Source organism: Aphelocoma coerulescens, chromosome 4A (genome assembly GCF_041296385.1).
Source record: "Aphelocoma coerulescens isolate FSJ_1873_10779 chromosome 4A, UR_Acoe_1.0, whole genome shotgun sequence".
Classification (NCBI taxonomy): Eukaryota; Metazoa; Chordata; class Aves; order Passeriformes; family Corvidae; genus Aphelocoma; species Aphelocoma coerulescens.
In genome coordinates, this window is record NC_091018.1 from 9516443 (window position 1) to 9536292 (window position 19850).

General features: G+C 38.4%; 1 protein-coding gene across 11 annotated transcripts in view; it reads right to left on the reverse strand.

Annotated features, from left to right (window-relative positions):
- Positions 1 to 19850, reverse strand: part of KLHL13 (kelch like family member 13) — an 83038-nt gene that overhangs the window by 19720 nt on the left and 43468 nt on the right. For 10 of the 11 annotated variants that reach the window (XM_069015237.1, XM_069015227.1, XM_069015234.1 and 7 more), the window contains one exon: positions 1183 to 1324. In XM_069015237.1, the coding sequence (XP_068871338.1) occupies positions 1183 to 1296 (114 nt within the window). In that variant the 5' untranslated portion in view covers positions 1297 to 1324. Of the gene's footprint in view, positions 1 to 1182; positions 1325 to 3327; positions 3517 to 19850 lie in introns of all 11 variants that reach the window. The other variant, XM_069015230.1, reaches the window with a different exon arrangement.

A 19850-nucleotide genomic window follows, 5' to 3' on the forward strand; every position in this document is an offset into this window, starting at 1 on the left:
TGCAGGAAAAGCACAATGTAAAGCATCCCTTTAATTTGGGAGGAGAGTAGGAATCTCTTTTATTTCCCTTATGTAAACATTTATTTAATTTTATGTACATGTGTACCGTAGGTCCAAAAAAGTGACAAAGAAATAATTCACCATCTTAAAACCATCTAATATAATCAATGACTATTATTCATTGAAAACAAGCAGAATAATCATTATTTTCCAGATACAGCTGATGAATGCAAAGTACACTGGGCCAAAAATTAAGTCATTTTCAGAAAAGAGTTTCTTTTGTAAGCTTTCACAATAACACTTGTTTCAGGTAGGGACTGCTATCTTTTTTGGACCTACCCCTTCTGGTCACATATGCATTCTAGACACAATTCTGTTCCACAGCAATTTAAGGGGTTTGCAACCTAACAGGCTGCAAAAGTCTGTGGTCTGAAAGGAAAGCTGTTACCTGGTTCTATGATTATCAAATTTGTTACCAAAGCTGACAGGCTAAAAACTCCAAAATAAGCTCCCATTATGCATCTGATCTCATCTGAATTACTTATAACATCTAACTGTAATAAAAAATAAAGTCATCTACAGCGACTTCCTAGAACAAGATTTCCTCCAAAGATGTACCCAGTTGTGGGTACTAGAGGATGGATTAAATACACTCCTTCATTCAGTGTGGAACAGAAGCTCAAACATAAAACATTTTCCTTCAAACTCGTATTTTTCTAATATTAGCAAGAATGTAAATACTGTCTCTATAGGTGCTCTACCACACAGTAGTGCCAAAGTCAGACCCAGCACAGGGCATTACAACAAACCTTGCAGGGCTCTGCCATCTTAGGGATATGTCTAATGTAATCACATGATGATATTTAAGTGAGCTTCTTTGATACAGCTGTCAGGTCAGAGTTTAAGCATTGTTACCTCTTAGAACTTGAGAGTGGACTGGGATATGACCCCAGGAAAAGGCCAGGGATTTTTTTCCAAGCTGTTGCTAAAAGTTGAACCTCTACCTCACAGGAAAAGAAGTCCCAAGCAATGCTTACTTGTGGGCATTGACAGCACAAAAACATGAGGATTTTTGAGGCTTTACAGAAATTACTAGACAATGCATCTGTTGAGTGGATGCATTGTTTAGAGCAGCCAAAATTCTCAGTACAGCTCAATACAGGCATGAGAATATTTAATTACCTGTAATACCACAGAACTGTGAGTATTGCTGGTGAAGAATCTTGTGGTTCCTGTCTTTGAAGACTGTAGATGGGCAGAGACGCCCATATCGCTGCTACCAAGAGATATTTTCATATGAGGATCCTCCTCTTCCACCAGAGATCTAAGAAAATTGGAACAGAGAAACCTTAAGACTGAACTCATTTTCGTTCACTGATCTTTTGTTCTAAACCCACAGTCTTCTGGGATGAAATGTAACAGCAGAGAGGCTACAGGAAAAAAAATCACCAGGCAACAGAATCAGTCTTTAGTGGTTCCCTTCAGCTAATTCAAGAAAGTGAAGCCTTAACAGTCTCTAAAAAGGCGTAAGTACTTTTTGGCTACTAAGTTTTTCCTTTTCCTTCCATCCCTGACTCCCTGATTTAGACACTTGCACAGTGTGTTATTTCTACATTCCAGTAATAGGATGCTTGTAGAGGTTTCATCTGGTTTCCAAAATCAAGCATCTTAGCTTTTCCATGCAAACTGGTGAAACATTGAAACTCTAAGCATAATATTAAAGAAAGTATTTTCATTCTTACAGCTTGCATTACCTCATTCATGCATGACTATTCATAATAGAAAATATACATCATAGAGTTTCAAGCTGCAGCTTTAACCTGCTTTTAGAAACACACAATTAGAACTCTTTCAGGACATGATATCCAGTATTTTGCTACTGTGCAGGGAAACACTTCATAATTTCAATTTAAGATTTGATTCCAAGCACTTACTGTCCAAATCTAGACAGGATGAGCTACTTTTAGGTAGAATTGTTAAAGAATTACTGCAGTATTATTAGCCTACTATTTTAATCTTGAGATGTAAATTAGGTTATATCTGAGAGCCTAACTATGCTAACCTGTCATTATTATTACAATGTAAATAAAATTCATCTACAGAAATATTAACAACAACTAGTTTCTATAATTTCGGGGATCTAATGTGCTACCTATGAGCCTGGACAGAGGTATAATGAATACATACACAGTTTTAATTAGCAAACATAAGCTGTTAATCCACAGAAGAGGGCATCTCCATTGTTAATAAAGACTCCATATATCAAAAAAGATTCATGGTCATTTGACGTAATTGCTGCAAATTTCAGATATAAGAAGTTTTCCAGATTTTAAACATGCAGGTTAAAACACTGGCCTCCAAGCTAGTTTCAGAAATTAGGTAACAAGAATGTGCTTAAATCCCCCTCCTTTTCCCCAGTTTTGATTATGATCACTGTGTAAGGACAAATTTGGAATTTGTGGAAGAAAAATAATTTTTATAATTTCCTTTTTTTAAAAAATATATACCCCCACCTTCTTCAGGTACAAAGACCATATAGAGCACTTTCTGAAACTCACATATTACCCTCATAGCATCAATGTGCCTTGTTCAAACCCATGAGTACAAAAGGTCAGCTACAAAAACATATTTAAAACAAATTCACCATTCAACAGTGTACAGGGGTTTGAAACAGTGAAATTTTATGCATACAGACATAACATTGTAGGAACAAGGGTACATCTAAATAGCTGTGACTTCTAATGTACTCAGCTGAATAAACTAATGTGGATGAACTGCAGCATGCAAGATTTGTGCTATTTTTGAAACACAGTTATCTCTATTTTATAAAACAAATCCAGAGTCATTTAAACAAAGTTTACAGGGTATACCTCAGAAAAGGGCTCTCCAGACTATCTCTGCATCCAACAAATACAACTATGCAACAGAGCAGCAAAGCAAGTTGCTAGCTCACGACCAAAATATTTTTGTTCACTCTGTTCTAGGATGTTTTGGGTTTGGTGCGTTTTGTTTGTTTTAGTTTTCATACAATCGCATGGAGGCAAGAGTCTTACATAAATTCAAAGGACATCCAGTCTCTTAATTTGTACATGTCTTTCTAAGAAATATGAAATAATGTGGGGAGACTTGCAAGCATGGGTGGGAAGAACAACAGATTCAACAAGCATGAATCTGACTCTCTGCTCTCAAAGCATCTTCCCAAAATGTCAGATCAGATAGATGTTACACGAAGGAGTATTTAAACTACTTTCTCTGAACTCAGAAGAAAACAGAAAGTGAACACATCGTTTAAAATCATTACGAAAAGAAATAGACAAGTAAACCAACCTTCTTGGCTGTTTGGGGTGGGCTTTTTGCCACATTGCTACTTGATTTCCTGACAGACAGCGTAATTCATAAATTTTACAAATGATGGCAAAGACCTTGACTATGATTCATTTATTCCAAGAACAGCTGGGATAATGGAAGCATTTTTCTGAACATTACACACAACTTCTGTGTCCTCTACAGGTTGTCCTGTATAGAACACAATACTTTGTTAAAACTGCTCAGTCAACAGAAAGGATATAATAAATTTTAAAATACTTGGCAATACCTAAAAATACACATTCAACATGCCTAGTGTGGTTATAAGCAGTTATTTCCTCTACCTGATTTTCAATATATAATGAGTAGTTCTCTATATCACACACAAACTCAGAAGCTCACCACCTGAAGCTCTTCTGCAGAAAAGATTTTCACTATTTCTCTTCCACATTTGCTCTTATGCATGGACAGAAACCTGCACATGTGACTACGGCATTAAAAACTGCAAATTCCACACTATAAAAATTCACCAGAATGTAACTGTTACAATTCTAGTCTTAAACATTAACTTGGTTGTGTATGATTCCATGTGAATAAAGACAAGCAGATTATATTAATCCTATATGGGTTTTGTCTTATATCTAAAAAACCATGACAATTTGTCTTATATCTAAAAAACCATGACAAAAAAAAAAGAGTGATGTGGGCTTTTTTTGTTTGTTTGTGGGGACTTGGGGATTTTTGTTTGTTTTGTTCTTGTTAAACAGCGCCTTTCTAATCTACATCTTAACAGTTCTGGAGGGCTGAGCACCCTCTCCCTTCTGCAGAAGGTGACATTCAGGAGCTGGGTTTGGCAGAAGTTCCAAAGCAAGTTAGCAATAAGACCTGGCAATAAGGCACTGATCCCCTGAATTCCAGCCCTGTGACATTCACCAAGAGGGAAAGAGCATTCCTAGAGTGAACACAAATTATGCCTTTGTCACTGGCTTTGTAGCACTTCAGGATTTATCTTCACACAACAAAAACCTGTCTTTATAAGACAAAGCGAAACTGCAACAGTGCTTAAGCTCTGTGTTAACAGCAATACACACAGAGCAAAACCCAAGCATTGCATCATATACCCTGCAACAAAATTTTAAAGTATTCAGAATGTAGCTTCTGTTGCTGGGGCTGTAAAATTAAGCTTCAGAAATAACTCTGCCATTCACACCCGGAACAGATGGGAAATGCACACTGAATGTCCAACTGAATTCCCAACAAAACCACAGTCAGTAGATCTGTCTTGTTTGGACACTTACCAAAGGCATTATTTACATTCATTAACATAGATCTACTAAGCACTATAATTAACTCAATAGTAATGAATGTAAACATATTGATTTTTCTACTTTAAGTACACTGTATCACAATTAAGCATACTATCAAAGGAGAAAGTTAATTCACTTTCTAATTAATTCTATTGTTCTGATAAACAGAAATCATTAAACAAGAAGTGCAGCAGTACCATTTTTAACCAGACTTTAAAGAAAGTTAGGAAACAAAAATTAAAAGAAGTTAAAACTACAGTAACATGTAATGAGAATTCACAACAAGCTGCTCTAAATGTGGATGTTAAAACCACCTTCAACACACACTTGGTCTGGAGAGGATTGAACATCACAGTAGTAAGAACAAGGGAATGTTGGGAGTTGAATGTGAAATGAATATTAACACTGCAAGAGGAAGGCAGAGGAGCTGCCTGACTTTCTGCAACCTCTGGGAAGCAGTGGCCTGTAGTTCAGAAAAAGGTGCCAGAGGTTAATTAGTTGCTATCACAAAGTAGGTTCAATCAGAAATTTCTTTCTAACCGCATGTTGGTTCTTTCAAGTTCCAACAGCATAGTTTTTTCCTAGAGGCTGTAACCAAACATGCTCTTCTCATGACTCCAAGTTAATCCTCCAAGTACTTCCAACCGGTATTTTTGTAGTGATGAAAACGGAGTGTGCATTACATGGATATTAATATGCTTTAACTTTCCAGCAAATATTGACAGATTTAACTGGCTGGAATTACATGATTCACAGAGGCAAATTGCTTTCTAAACCACTTAGCAATTGTTAACCTGTTAAAAAGGTTCAGAGGCATCCAGGCGACCCATGATAAGCAAAGATCTGTGAAAACTGTGACAAATTTTATTCTCAACTAAAATATTCTAATTATGGAGTTGCCATTTTTTAGAGTTTAGTGGCACAAATGAAATAAACCAATATTCTGTTATGATGTTTTTTTCAGAAGTAGTTGAGTTCATTCTGATGCAACAGAAACAAGGCAACTAAGAGTATTATTAAGGATTTGTCCATTTCCATCAGTAATCCATTCATGTTTCTCAGACTATTGTAGGGACTCTTTGAAAACAAAGTAAGGACATCAGCCTACAGCTACAGATATTTTAGAGTGCATGTTCTCCAATTTATTTAAAACCCAGTCTTTACATAACTCAGTAAAAGCTTTGCCAAAGCCATACTGGCCAGAGAGTAAGTTCTTAATTTGGTGAAGCTCAATACCTCATTTTTGAAAGGACTATAACCTTATTTTCTATGTCAAATTACTTTTCAATGAACCATGACCACAGGTGTTCTGGTCACTGGTAAAATGGCTTCTGATGCAATCACCCCTGGCATGTGCCAGGACACTGGTATTTATCAGGTAATAAGGACAGAGATTTCAATGTCAGATTATTCTTACTGCAAGCCAAATCTTTATGATTTTACTACCTATCAAAAAAACCCCTGTTTTTTTGTACAGGGCATGTACAGGGCTATCCTGTGCATGCACCTATGGATGCAATTCACTAATGAACCTATTAATTAAAAGGCCACTAAATACAACAAAACTCTCATTTACTATTAAAAATAGAACAATTTTTTACTTTATATGCTTAATCTGTCAAAAATTATTTTAGTAAGCTCAGTCTCAAAAAAAAAAAAAAATATTGACTATATTGCTGTCTTCCCACTATGAACAGATGTTCCAACTTCATGAGTAATGAATTCAGGAATTTCCCAACAAAGTACCTGGCCACCTTGGAGCTCAGTAAGCAGAACTGATGTGGCAGCATTGTATTATAGAAAATCTCATAATATTTTTTTAAGAAATCCAAATATTAATATAAAGTAGATGAAAAAATTATGCAATCATGGTATTTCACATATCCATTCCATATCTTCTACTCATACAATTTCAGGAAATCCTTTACTCAGGTGAAGAAGTTACTTTTATACTTGTCCTTGCCTAAAATAGCATCTCTTCCTTTTATTACTATTTTTTATCAAGAATTTCTAATTTAATTCTTTTATGGTATCGGCAACCCAGTAAAACTAACCAGTTTTATCTTTGGCTAATGATTTTTTATTGCAAAAAAGCTTCTATAGGAAACACAAATTCATATTTTAAAATAGATCTACGATTCCAGCTAGCAGAGAAAAGAAAGAGAAAAGTCATTTTTGTTCCAGTAGGTTGACAAAGCAAGTTAACTCCTCTTCACAGACCAACGGGTAGGTTCAAACTTCAGTTCTTGCTTTGGGGCACACAGGTACTGACACCACTGCTGCATAAGAGCCAAATGTAGGATGAACACAAGAACAACACTGGAAGGCAAGACCTAAATTGCTTTGCGGGGATCATCTCTGTGACACACACTGCATTAGGAGTGGGAATCATGCCTTTTTTTCCTTTATCACTATGACCAGTTGTCCTACGCTATCAGCTTCAGATGTCACTGTTTTTACTGGACAGTTTAAAGACCATATTTTTATTAGATGAACTTGAGGCTTCTGCTGAAACTAAAAACACTTTGTATTTGTCAGGCTACTGAATTTCTTTAAAATGCTATTTAATTCTGTTCACTTGAAAGGGGCCACCACAACCAGAAGTTTACAAACCTTCTGCCTCAAGTAAATTATCACTGCATTGTAACTACTGTGAATACAATCTCCTAAAACAGCTGTGGCAGCTAGTGCCGAATACTGCTCATTTTGGGCAATGCTCTGATGTTTATATTTTGATATTTCATTTTTTAGTCCTGATCTTTTTCATACATTAGAAGGGCAGCAGTAACAGCAGAACTTTTAAAAACATTTGCTCAGTAACTTCATACTGAGCTCTTCTAAATCTCCGCTCCAGGAGAAAGGCACAAAATAGATCTTACTGTTACTTAAATTCAAAAGCAAAGAGATCCCACATTTTCCACCTTTCCTCCAAACTGAGGGTGTTCTGTAAAAGGAGAAAATAAAAACAGGCTCTATACAATAGACCAAAGCAGTGAGAAGTGAGTTTTTACTTTTACAAGGCTCTGGCTAACGGAAACAGGAGATGAGGATACAGGACTTGCAAACCCCCCAAAATCAGCAGAGAAGGACAAACGTCATTTCTAGGCACACACTGATGACCAGAGACAGGCAGGCAGTGCACCAGCTTTACCTGCTGTTCTGACACAGTTACAGCATGAGATGCATTGCAGTGACCAGATGAAAAAGGTGAAGGGAAAGTCAGTACAGAAGCAATATAGCCTGAGCAACTCTGCCAGCACCATCACCAAAGGCAGCAAGGCCACAAAGTGAACAACAAACACAACTTCACCTGAAGGACAGGGACACTGACCCATGCTCAACCACAGTCAGGCTCCAGGTAACTGACTGAAGCTATTTCTAGAAGCAAAGTTTTGGAGACTAGTACTTAAATGTCAAGCCTTAACCTTTCCTTTTTGTGCCTTTTTTTTTTTTTAATACAGTCAAGTCTCTTTGGACTTCAACATACAATCACCATACTGAGAAAAAGTTCGTGCCCAAGCACACAAGCCCACATCCACAGAAATTATGAGAGCTACTATAAACACTCAGATGATTGAATACATTGTTACTGTTCCCAGCACCAGTGGATCTCAATGGAAAGTAGGAGAACACAGAAACAAAGATACTCCCAACATCACTTAAACCTTTTTGAATCACTTTCTAGTAATGCCACACTGTTACCAAAGCCAGCACAAGATCAGTTGCCACAAAGCCAGAAGAGGAGGACTGAGCAACATCATCAACTGCTTTGGTATGATTTCTCAAGAATATGCAAACAGAAAATATTCTCTTCAAAATTCCTTCTTAAACAACTAAACAATCACAGGTCTCAAGCTGTTTGCAGCATAACTACAGCCCACTGGTTAATTCAAACTTGTTTTCCACAGAAATAAAGCAGTATTTGGCTCAGTCAGTGCTATAAAGCTATTGTTCCTTACAGCATTCAATCTCTCTGGGAGCCTTAGTATCACATCCACATTTATCTGTTTGACAAAGGGTTTGCATTCATTGAACCAACAGCAGCTTAAATTTGTGGGCTCACATTGTTTAATGATGCTAAATTAGAAACAGCTCTCTAATGACTTTTTGCTAAAGTTGGCATTTGTCTATTGATTCCGACTGTTAGAAACAGAAAAAGCAAAGGAAATACACATTTTGTAGCTTTTCTACATAAGGAGAACTATTTTATTCCCTTAATGTTGAAAAAGATAAAATACAATAGCCAGAGGTTTCATAGTTTAGGCTGGACTAACACTGCACCTATTTTCTGCCCTTTATATTTGGTCTTAAGTGCTCAAAAGTTAAGAATTTTGACTAGGCAGCTTAATACTTCCTGAGTATTACAAAACACTTACAAAAACCATTCTGCATGCACCAGCAGATTACAGTTGTACCTTATGTGTCCTTAGTTTTCACACACATAAATCAGTAAGTTAACAGAATGGCTCCTTAGAGACAAATCTAAGTCTAAAGAGGCACCTGCACATTCAATATTTGGTCATAGAGTATACATCCCACTGTATTCCTGTAACTAAACTACGAACTACTCCCTCCAAGAGTGTTGGAGGGTTTTTCCCTGTATACTGGTCAGAATAATTCTAATACCTTAAAAGTCAGTAAGATTCTGACATTAGGGTTTGTGTTCTTCTCTACCATTTCTCTTGCTCTGCTACTTCTCACAGATGTTTTAGCATTCCTTTATTGCAGTCTGCAGGAGAGGGTGTAGAGGGGCATTAATTACTTTCAACTGTAAAATATTCTTCCCTTTATGATAAAGCATTTAGATCTATGCATGCCAGATAAGGGCATGTGACTTGTTCATGCCATGAAAAAACACATTTTTGCAATTTAAATGTTGTTACAATCTTTGTCACTGCTGGACAAAATATTACAGCAATAATATAATGTGCACTTCCACTTTAATGTGATAGCTACACATTATTACACTAAAATTCCCATTATTACCATTTAGAACAAGCAACTATTATTTTAAAACCCAAATATTCACCAAGCACTTTTTGAAAATCCATAAGTAGCCCCACCCAAATGTTAACAGAAAATACTACAAAAGTCAGTGAGTAGAATGTGACTGGACAACAAGTTTTTTTCACAGTAACAAAGAAATAATGGCAAAAATAACAAACTGGCAGAACTGACATGCTGGCAGAACAGGCTGAGTAACAATTCTAGATAATTCAATAAAGATGCTTTACCATGTCACAACACAATGCCAATATTGCAACATCACACTGTATAAGGAGAAGTGTGTCATTTTGGGGGATCTGTTAGCTACATCATCCCCTATAAGATCTCCCCAGAAAAAACATGAGCCCCGGGAGACAAACAAGTTGGAGTTTTTTTCTCATTTTTATCAGTTTACTACAGCAATGGAATTTCACATTTCAAACTTAGAATAATCTCTTGAAATAACTATTACATAAAGAGCAGAAGAAAGATCAACAGGCACAAAGGAGAACTCCTGTTGGGGTTTTAGTTTAGTCCTAGCTTTTTTTTTCTGTTAAAGGAATTCCATCACCCCACCCCCCCCCCACCCCCATACATGTTGCTAAGGGAACAAATCGCTGATAGTTGGATACTTAAGAAAACAAAGAGCTACCCACTGAGAGTGGGGTGTGCCTGGCTACTCTTGTTTCACCTGGGTGTGGGGGCAGTTTGCTCTCTGCGTCAGAGAGAGAGAGAGGAGTCTGCTTGCTTCGGCTACTTTTCTTTCTGCTGGAAACAACACCGGGATCCCAAAGCCGCCCTCCCTGCCCTGCTGGAGGCCGGGCTGTGGCCGCCCTGCACCGCTGTTGCTTCGAGCCTTCGCTGCATTGTAGCCGTGCTCGCCCTGCCTGCCTAGACCCCCGGGGGGTTCCCCGTTTGGATACATCTCGTCTATCCTCTGGGATTTGTGCCCATCCCTGCCGCTCCAGCCTGCTGCTCCAGCCTGCCGTTCCAGCCTGCTGTTCCCGAAGGTCCAGCCGGACACCAGGACCAGCTGTCTGGGGTTTGTGAAACCTTTGTTCCATCCCTTCCCGGGATCCCAGGGCACCAGTGCCGCGTGCTCCCCGAGCTCGCTCCGGAGCGCCCCCTGCAGCCGCGGGGGAACCATCGCACCTGCCCTGCTCACTGGGAGCCGCCAGCGCCCCTGCCGGCTGCGAGCGGAACTGCACCCGAGGGGAAAGGGCCGGACAGCCGAGAAGGCTGGGACTGGGTTTGGGATTGTTTGCTGTTACTGCCATAGTTATTGTTGTTTGTTTGACTGGTTATACACATATAGATATATAATAGTAAAGAACTGTTATTCCTATTTTCCCACATCTTTGCCTAAAGGCCCTTGATTTCAAAATTATAATAACTCGGAGGGAAAGGGGTTATATCTGCCACTTCAAGGGAGGCTTCTGCCTTCCTTAGCAGACACCTGTCTTTCAAAACCAAGACAACTCCATACACAAAATTTCTGGGATTGAAAGCAGTCTCCTACTAGTAAGATAGAAGCCCCCTTTACTCCCCACTCATTCAATTAATCTGTTTGCATGTACTGTCAGATCAGTTTAAAAAATATTTGAGGTGAGCTGCACATGGACTTTCAACATGTTGAAATTTGACATATCTAGGAAGCAATGTCATAAAATGGAAATCTTGCCCAAGACAGGTGAGTGTGAATATTGTGTAGTCTGCCAAATGCTCAGGAGCCCAACAAAAGGGCTCATTTACCAAAAATGACCATTGAAGACAGCAGACATGCACAGGGTAGTCTCACCAAAGAGAACTAATACAGGTAGTCTGATGAATTACACACACACACCTTTTCCCATTTAAGTATATATCACTGTATAGCATAAATTCAATTGTAGAGCAAATCAGATAGTTGGAAGAAGACACAAAAGCATTAACCTGTATAACCATATAAGCAGCTAAAACTAATGCTGCTTACTCCAGAGTATTGAGAATTTATTCTACTTTCCTGCACAGTACCTGATTTCCATTAGAGCAAAGCATTTCCTATCAGAAAAATTTCACAACCACGTGACTCAGGATAGACACACTGTGTTGCAAACCCTTTGATAGCAATATATTTGGAATACCACATCTGTTTATTTCTCCTAACATTTGTCAGTTATTTATGAAAACACATGCAAAGGATAGCTGCCATTTAATATCAACTCACTATTCCATGTAAAAGGATAGAAGGCACTAAGATTACAAATTGATTATACTGAATTAAGATTTCTTTTATTTTACTTACCTTTAAAATTGGCATGCAGGTGAATAAAACCACTTAATTCAACATTTAACTTTTTAAAAAGCAGCTAAGAATATTCTTGCATGACACAACATTAATAGAACAATCCTCTGTAAAGTGTTTTTGCAAATAGTATTCTTGCATTATTGAATTTTTTGTAGATGCTCATCATAGCACTTTAATCTCCTGAGTTTCCACAAACATTGTTTCCATTTGTATTAATGGAAGATGTGCACAATTTTTTTTAAAAAAATACGACATTACTGGTGTGAATAAGAAAGAATTCTCTTAGTTCTTAATGTACGAGATGCTGTGCCCCATGAACAATAATTGGGACTCATGTTCCTTTACGCCTCAAAACTGTTAAATACAATTCAGAACTGTTCCTCACCCTCACTATAGTAGTGCTTTAATTCTTAACCTCTGCTTATGTCAGTCCCTGTTGCTTTTTTGTTTTTAACGTTTGGCAATCATGTTAAATAACAGCTATGATGCCATGGAACACCACTTTTTCAAGTGTTACTCACTTTCTGTGTTACTCACTTTGTCCTTTCCTCTTACTCGCTTGCTGACACTGTCCACATGATACATGAAGTCACCTAGGTCTCTCTCCACATAGTCAACGCAACCACAAATATGAATATGATTTGACTAGTGGTGCATAAACTTGCTGTAACAGCTTTCCCAATGTTTGGCAAAAGTCATCTATATTCTAAATCCCAGCAATGTAGCTGCCATGAAAGAAAATGCAGCCTGACAAAGGTGTATGCATGTACCCACAGCTGCACATTCCTAACTCATGCACTAGGCCAGCCACACTACACCTACACATATTGGTACATGCCAGTGTTCCAATTCTAATAGTGCCTAATTTCCCCTATGCAATGTCACTGGATCTCTCCAGCTTGGGGGAAAGTTCAAGCTACGCTGGATCAGTTTCATCAGAAGACAGGGAATGTGTGCATTCCCCATCAGCGGAACCCTTCACCCTCTGAATAATGCGAAGAGTTCCCTCTTGCAGTCAGGATGTCCTGAAAATATCCCTACTAAATAACTGGTGGTATACAAAGCCACCAGCCAAGAGGCAACAAGTCCCTGCTGCTCCTTCCCATTGCCAGGAAAGGGGTACCAGACCCTGCAAACCAAACAGACTTCCCAGTAACAGAACCACATCCTCACCTACAAATTCATCACACCTCAGCTTGTGCAGGTCCTTTATTTCAGGTACTACCCTTCCACAAGTTCCCCCCAGCACAGAACTCTCCAAGACGAGCTCCTCACACTCATTTTTCCAGATCACTAACTACCACAAACTTTCCAAGCAGAGACTGAGCTAAGCCACCTCAGCTGCACAGCTGCAGGACAGTGAACATTTTGCAGCAGCACTTAGTACACAGGTGCTTCATCCAAGAAGCCAAACCTGCTCACAACCACCAGTCTCAGCATTTTGAGACAGGGAAACTAAGGCACAGTTCAGCTATTGGGTACACAGACCAAAAAAAACTAATAAAATATATGTGACCTGATCATCAGGTTACTCTCTAGGTAAGTTGCCTGTAAATCATAAGCAGGGTGAAGCTTTTAAAGCTAAGGTCAACTTTACTAGAGAAATCTGAAAAACTGGAATTTCATTTTAAATACAAGAAAAAAACCCAAGCACTTTTAAGACCTCTCTACTTTGCATTCCAAACTACACTAAACCCCCTATTTTGTAAGATGGAGATGTCAAGTACTAAAGGGATTAAAAGCTCAATCATACCTTTGCATACCCTAGATCCAAAATACCTAGTATTGAAGTGCTCATCTGTGAATTCTAGAGTTTTATGGCCATTTATTTTACATCAATATGTGTTCCATGTCACATACCACTTATTCCTCAATCCTTTACTCAAAACATAAGCCCTTTGCTAGTGTGCAGAGTACTACTTATGACAGAAAATTTATAAATATGAATATGAAAAACATCAGATTATATAAAACAGTAGCAAATTTACTGTTATCTCTGCAATGAAGGTAATTAATCCCATAACCTATTTTACTGGTCAACCTAAATTACAAGGGATTTTTTAATTAGTTGATTTATATTGCCTAATCAAGTAGGTGCCATTTTGTAATGTTTCTCATTCTTTATAATAATATATATGAATAATTTTAACGTGAGATATACGAGTCCTCCTAATGTCAGGTCTGTGTACCAGTGAAGAAATGTCTTCATAAACATTGAGATACACTGACTCATTATCAAGAGAAGATGAAGGCTGCTGAGCACATATTTCTCATACTCCAGATAAGCTCAGCATCATATAGTTTAAGCATGATCAATAAACCTGTTCATACTTTCAACACACTGACATAATCAGCCACACAATCCCCATCACAAAGGCTGGAGCATTCTCAGGGCTAAGATTGGCACTTTAAAGGCAACACACAAAAGAAATGCTCCATTTCGGCAGCAGAGACATCAGACCGGGCTAGTTCTGATTTTTCTTGTATTTAACAGTACTACAGTTTAAAAACAACAGCATAAGATAAAACAATGACGACACTGTTTCCCTGAAATAGGTTCAAATGTCTCACAACTCTTATCATAATGACACTTTCCTTATATTTAAGTCATATTTTTTAACAACTCAGGTGGAAATACCTTCTCTTTTGGTAGCCTTAAGTATATTTGAAGCTTCCGGTAAAAAGACTGAAGCACACCCACATCTTGTCATAAGATTAGTTAATCTTAAATGTGAGGTGCCCAGTACAGGTTTTTTGCAACCAGGTTTGTTCCCTCAGCCTTTCTCCCTGAGAACAATAGTGACCATGCACATGGCACTGGATTCTTTCAGCCCCACCAGTAACAATGCCATGCTCAGCAACAACAAAGAAAAAGACATTTAGAGGACCTGTGCACCTCTCTCTTACAGCATGTACCTACTGTAGCTGAAACAAAAGCCTATCTGCAAGCAGACAATGCAAGCTTAAAACTACTAATATTGTAGGTATTAGGCTGGAATACTATCGAAAAGTATTAGCCTTTACAGCAATTTCCAGATAGAAAAGTCACCTACACTGCTACCTGTGCATTTTAAAGCAACTCTTCCTCCTTTTGAAAGAGCTTCCTTAAATAAAGGCAGAAGGAATTCAGTACCCTGTGCTTAGTAGTTTTATTTCAGAGAAGGAAAAAAAAGCCACCTGTATATGCTAACACAAAACTCACAGCAACAATAGGTGAACAAAAGCTGCATCAGGATTTGGCAAGACAAAGGCATATCGTGAAGCTACTTTACACTGACAACCTGTATAACTACGTAAGTATTCAGATATGAATGATTCAAATTTATGTTTTAAGATTTTTGTGTAACTTTTTATGAAGACATTCAATTTGTATTAAGGCTAAGACTTCAAAGAATAAAACAAGACCAAAGCAGTATGATTTCATCTCTACAAGAACTCACACGAACAGAAATGCAGTACAATACAGCAGGTGATTTCAAGCTCAATTTCCAAATGAAATAGTCAGGAGGAGGAAATGTTCACATACACACTATAAAGAAAGCCTGCCAGCCTCAAAGCTTAACTTGTCAATTCAAGATCAGCTCTACAAATTAACACCACCACAAACTTCTCAAATGAACATACACAATATCATTATGAATATGGCTTAATCTGCACAATTTCTCTATGTTTCAACAAAAAGAGAAGACTTGACACAACATCCATAATAAAAATGGGGGGGGGGACGGACGCGTCTACATAGCAAACAAGATAAAATTCTGAGTGCCAATGTCATTTAATATGTAACAGGGTATTTTGCCACAGGGTAGTCTCACAAAAAACATTCCCACCTTATTATCCTCATTTCTCTCACTTACATGTATGCTGGAGAAAGTGGCGATGACCTGGATGTTTTAAGCACAGGAACTGGGAATTTCCAGATAGCAGGAGAGCTCGTTTTCCATTTCAATGGCATGTTGTCACCACGGTACTACAATAACAGTAAACAGCGTTTCCATAACAGACTACCAACTAGGACTTCCATTCCACACACTACTGACACAGCAGTGGCTGCTGCTAAGAACAAGGAAATGATTCTGCCAATGCCCCTAAACCGATGCTTCCAATCTGTAAAACAGGGCTGTAAGGCATCTCCTTTTAAATCCTGCTGTCCCCTAAAGCAATATGATGATTCTATCCTTCTAACTCAACAATAGTGCCACCTCGTTAGGGAAGCACTGACTGCAGTATATGTTAAGAAAAAAAAGACTGCACTCTGCACACCAGCACAATGCAGCTTTATTTAATAAAAGTAGCTAATTTTTAAAGAACTGTTTCTGATGCTATTGTTCTACCCTAACAGGGACACTGCAGCACTGTACTATATTCTCTTCCTATTAACCTCATTTCTGACCAATGGAAGCAGAAACAAAAAAAATGGGTTTCATATGAAAATGAAACAACATACCTACTCAGAATACATTTGTCATCCTCTGAAAATTCTTCTTTTGAGCTGCAACAATATAAATGGGATATAAATCTCAGCATAGCCTTAGGCCACGGCTAATAGAGATCAGTAGCTAAATTCAGCAGCCTGTTTTCCTCCTGTGCAAGCTCTGACCAAACAATACAAGAATGCCATTATGGAAAAAGCCCATTGCAAAAATCAGTCCTTCTAATCCATAGCTAAGACAAAATAAAGCAGAAATCACTGCAGGTTTTCATGCTCTTCTAATAGCTTCTGGTTCAGGATGCTCTCATTTTCCTATTCTCATTTCCAATGAGGAAGAGCAAAATCTCATGCATTTTACAACATGATATGGAAACACAAATATCATTCTGTCTTCTGCAGTAGAGAAGCAGAGACTAGCAGGCTGTTAACAGCAGTCTTTGTAGGAACGCTATCAACAATCTAATTCTCAACGCCCCCCCCCTTCCTCCCCCCCCGCAGCTCCCAAATTGCCTCCAGAACTGATGAAGCAGATGGTCAGGCAGGTCCCCATCACGGACCACTCAGCAACTCAGGGCTCTGCTTGGTGACCTCCTGGGGCTGATGACAGCGGGGAGCAGGGAAGGCAAACTATTAAAAAGGGAATAGGGAATTTAATAGCATCTTATGCAGAAGCAGAGCAGGTTTCTAGGGAAAAGAAGGCAAAGATTCAGCTATATTGATCACCTTACAGGAAAAACATAAATCACCTCTAATGTATTGCCACAGCAGACAAAATCAACACTAAGATATTTAGTCTACAGATTTCAGAATAGTCTCTATACAGCATGACAATTTTTCTATTCATCAGGACAGCTTAATCCTCTCATTAAAAAGTCAACACCCTATCACACTACCTAGCAATAAAGAATTGAACCAGGACAGGAGCTATTTCTACAAATTACTATAAATTTAATCATTCTAGTAACATTTAACAACACTTTGAGAGGTTTTTTGTAACAATGAAACATACAATGTAAAGTTCAATTTTGGGCTGAAATAACCAGGGAATAATTGCTGATCCTGATCACCATTATTGAAAATGTTTGCCCAAAATAGTTTTGGGCTTCTGAAGCTGTTACCAAAACCAAAGGCAAGGAACTAAAATAACCCAGCACAACCTCACTCAAAACCAGATGCACCCCTTGGACAAACAATTGAGGGCCTCTCTCCTACTTCTCTGAAGTTCTAAATTACAAATGAGTGGCATTAACCCAGGCAACAAATTTCGCAGGAACTGCTACTGGGATGCTGAACAGACATCACCGTGTATGACAAGAGTTTATATGCTATGACTATTAAGAAACACTAGTCCTGCAAAAACAACCATGCAGTTTTAGCACAGTCATACTTTTAGCAAAATAATTCAAGCATCTACATGCAAACAGACACACTTGGCTACATACATGGTCAATACTGTGTCCATTCTCACACAGACACACCACCAGACTACTACATCATGCCAGCTCTGCACTGAAGGCCTAGAAGTCAGGTTCAAAGATGTCAGATAACAGCTATTATAATCACAAAATAAAAAATAATAATGGGTTTGCATTCATACACTCAACTTTGCTTTTACATTCACCATTATACAGAAAGTGTCTTAAGATACAATAAGCAAAGTTACTCCCACACACCAAGTGCAGCCAGTGCAACCAACTGGTAACTGCTTGTAAAGTCTCTTACTGCTCTGCCACCCCCAAGGAGATCACCACATGTTTTATTTATTAAGAGCAGCATGACTAATACGAAAAAAAAAAAGAATGAGGCTAAAGACAATCAATGGACCCCTTTTTCAGAAGTAACTCCTGAAATACCCTTCTGATTTGTAAAATAAAATCCAACTCGAGCCACAAAGTCATTCCCAAGTATTGATTGACATTTATGTCAATCCACACAGGCACAGAAATCAGAGCTACTTCTCACTTTCGACCCAAAGACCATTCACCCTAGAGGGCAACATGAGTCCTCAAGTACCTGCTCTCCTTTGTGTGCTTCTGGTCTCACTTATTTTTCCACTTACTCTACAGGCAACATAAATAAAACCTTTGCAGAAAAACCAGTAACAGTAAACATTTTTTTGAAAGTACAGGACTCTCAAGCACTGCCAACCAAATCCCCTCCTGAAGTCCAGCACAAACTACTCCACCAAACAGCCCATGTACAAAATCCAGAACTGAAGAAAGTAGCAGTGTCAGATACTCTAAAAATAGGGAAATGCTAGTCACTTGCTAAAGAACAACCATGTGAGAAATGAATCACCTATCCACACACAATGAGAAAAAACAAAAATCAAATCCCATTTTCTTCCTGACAGTCAGAGATTGGTTGCATATTCACAAGGAAAATACTATTATTATGTATTTTATGCTTTCCATAAACTACTCCTAAGACAACAGAAAATCACAGTATATAATTCTGATATTTTAATTAAGACTTCAACATAACAGTTTAGCTGCACATTTTAAAATATAGGAAAAGTAGTCTGATCTCCTGGAGTGCATTGCACCCAATGAATATACATTTTGTGTTCTCATATTACATAGCTTTGTCACTCATCAAATGAACTGGTCCTGAGCACCAAAAGCAGAATTACAGCTGTGTGCAGAATGCTCCTTGTTGAGAAAACAGTTATTCCCAGACAAGTGCTCTGAAAACACACCAACTTGGCACACAAACTGGAGATGTGCTTTAAGTTTAAAACTCCTAAATGCTTAAAATCCCATTATAACTGCACAGACTAAACATCATTTTGAGACCATTCAAAGGACTTGGTCTCTGTAGTTTTCTCACAAGCAAGTTCAAATTCAAAATTAAAAGCATCTACTATTTATAACTTGCTTAAAGTTATATTCTACTTATTATCCAAGTGTCCCACACATCTATTACTCTGTGTACAAAAGATGAGAAAGTGTTTGGGTTTTAAGCAACTATTTCCATTCTCGTGTTTCCAAAGCTGCACTGAGCACAGATGAAGTAACTGACAGAGTACCAAGCACTTCTGCACAAAACTTGGCCATAAAGGAAAGGAACAGGTGGCATAAGAAGAAAGAAGTAAATAATGCCACCAAAGGCAAGATCCCAAGGTGCCATTTTACAGACCTGAGATGTTAAGCAAGGACAGAAGCTACTGACTGGGGCTGAACAGCAGTGCAGCTCTGTCCACAGAGAAGAATCACTGAAAAATGCTTGCCTTAAGAGAGGAAAGCATTTCCTAACCTTCTTCCTCCATCCCTGCATCTAAATCCTGCTTCACTATTGACCAACAAGCAAAATTTGCCCCAAAGGAGAAGAGCAGGCACACAGCATCACACACAGCAAGCACGTGACCAAATCTCATGCAGTGCCCCCCTTGCCAGGGCACTGATCACAGCATCTTTTCTTCTGCAAGCTCTCCCTGATATTCAAGGCAGGAATGCAGCTAAAACCATGTCCCTTGTGACTCTCTTCCTTTTCTGAGGATATCCTCTTCCTTCCTTTGTGCAACTTGAATGCT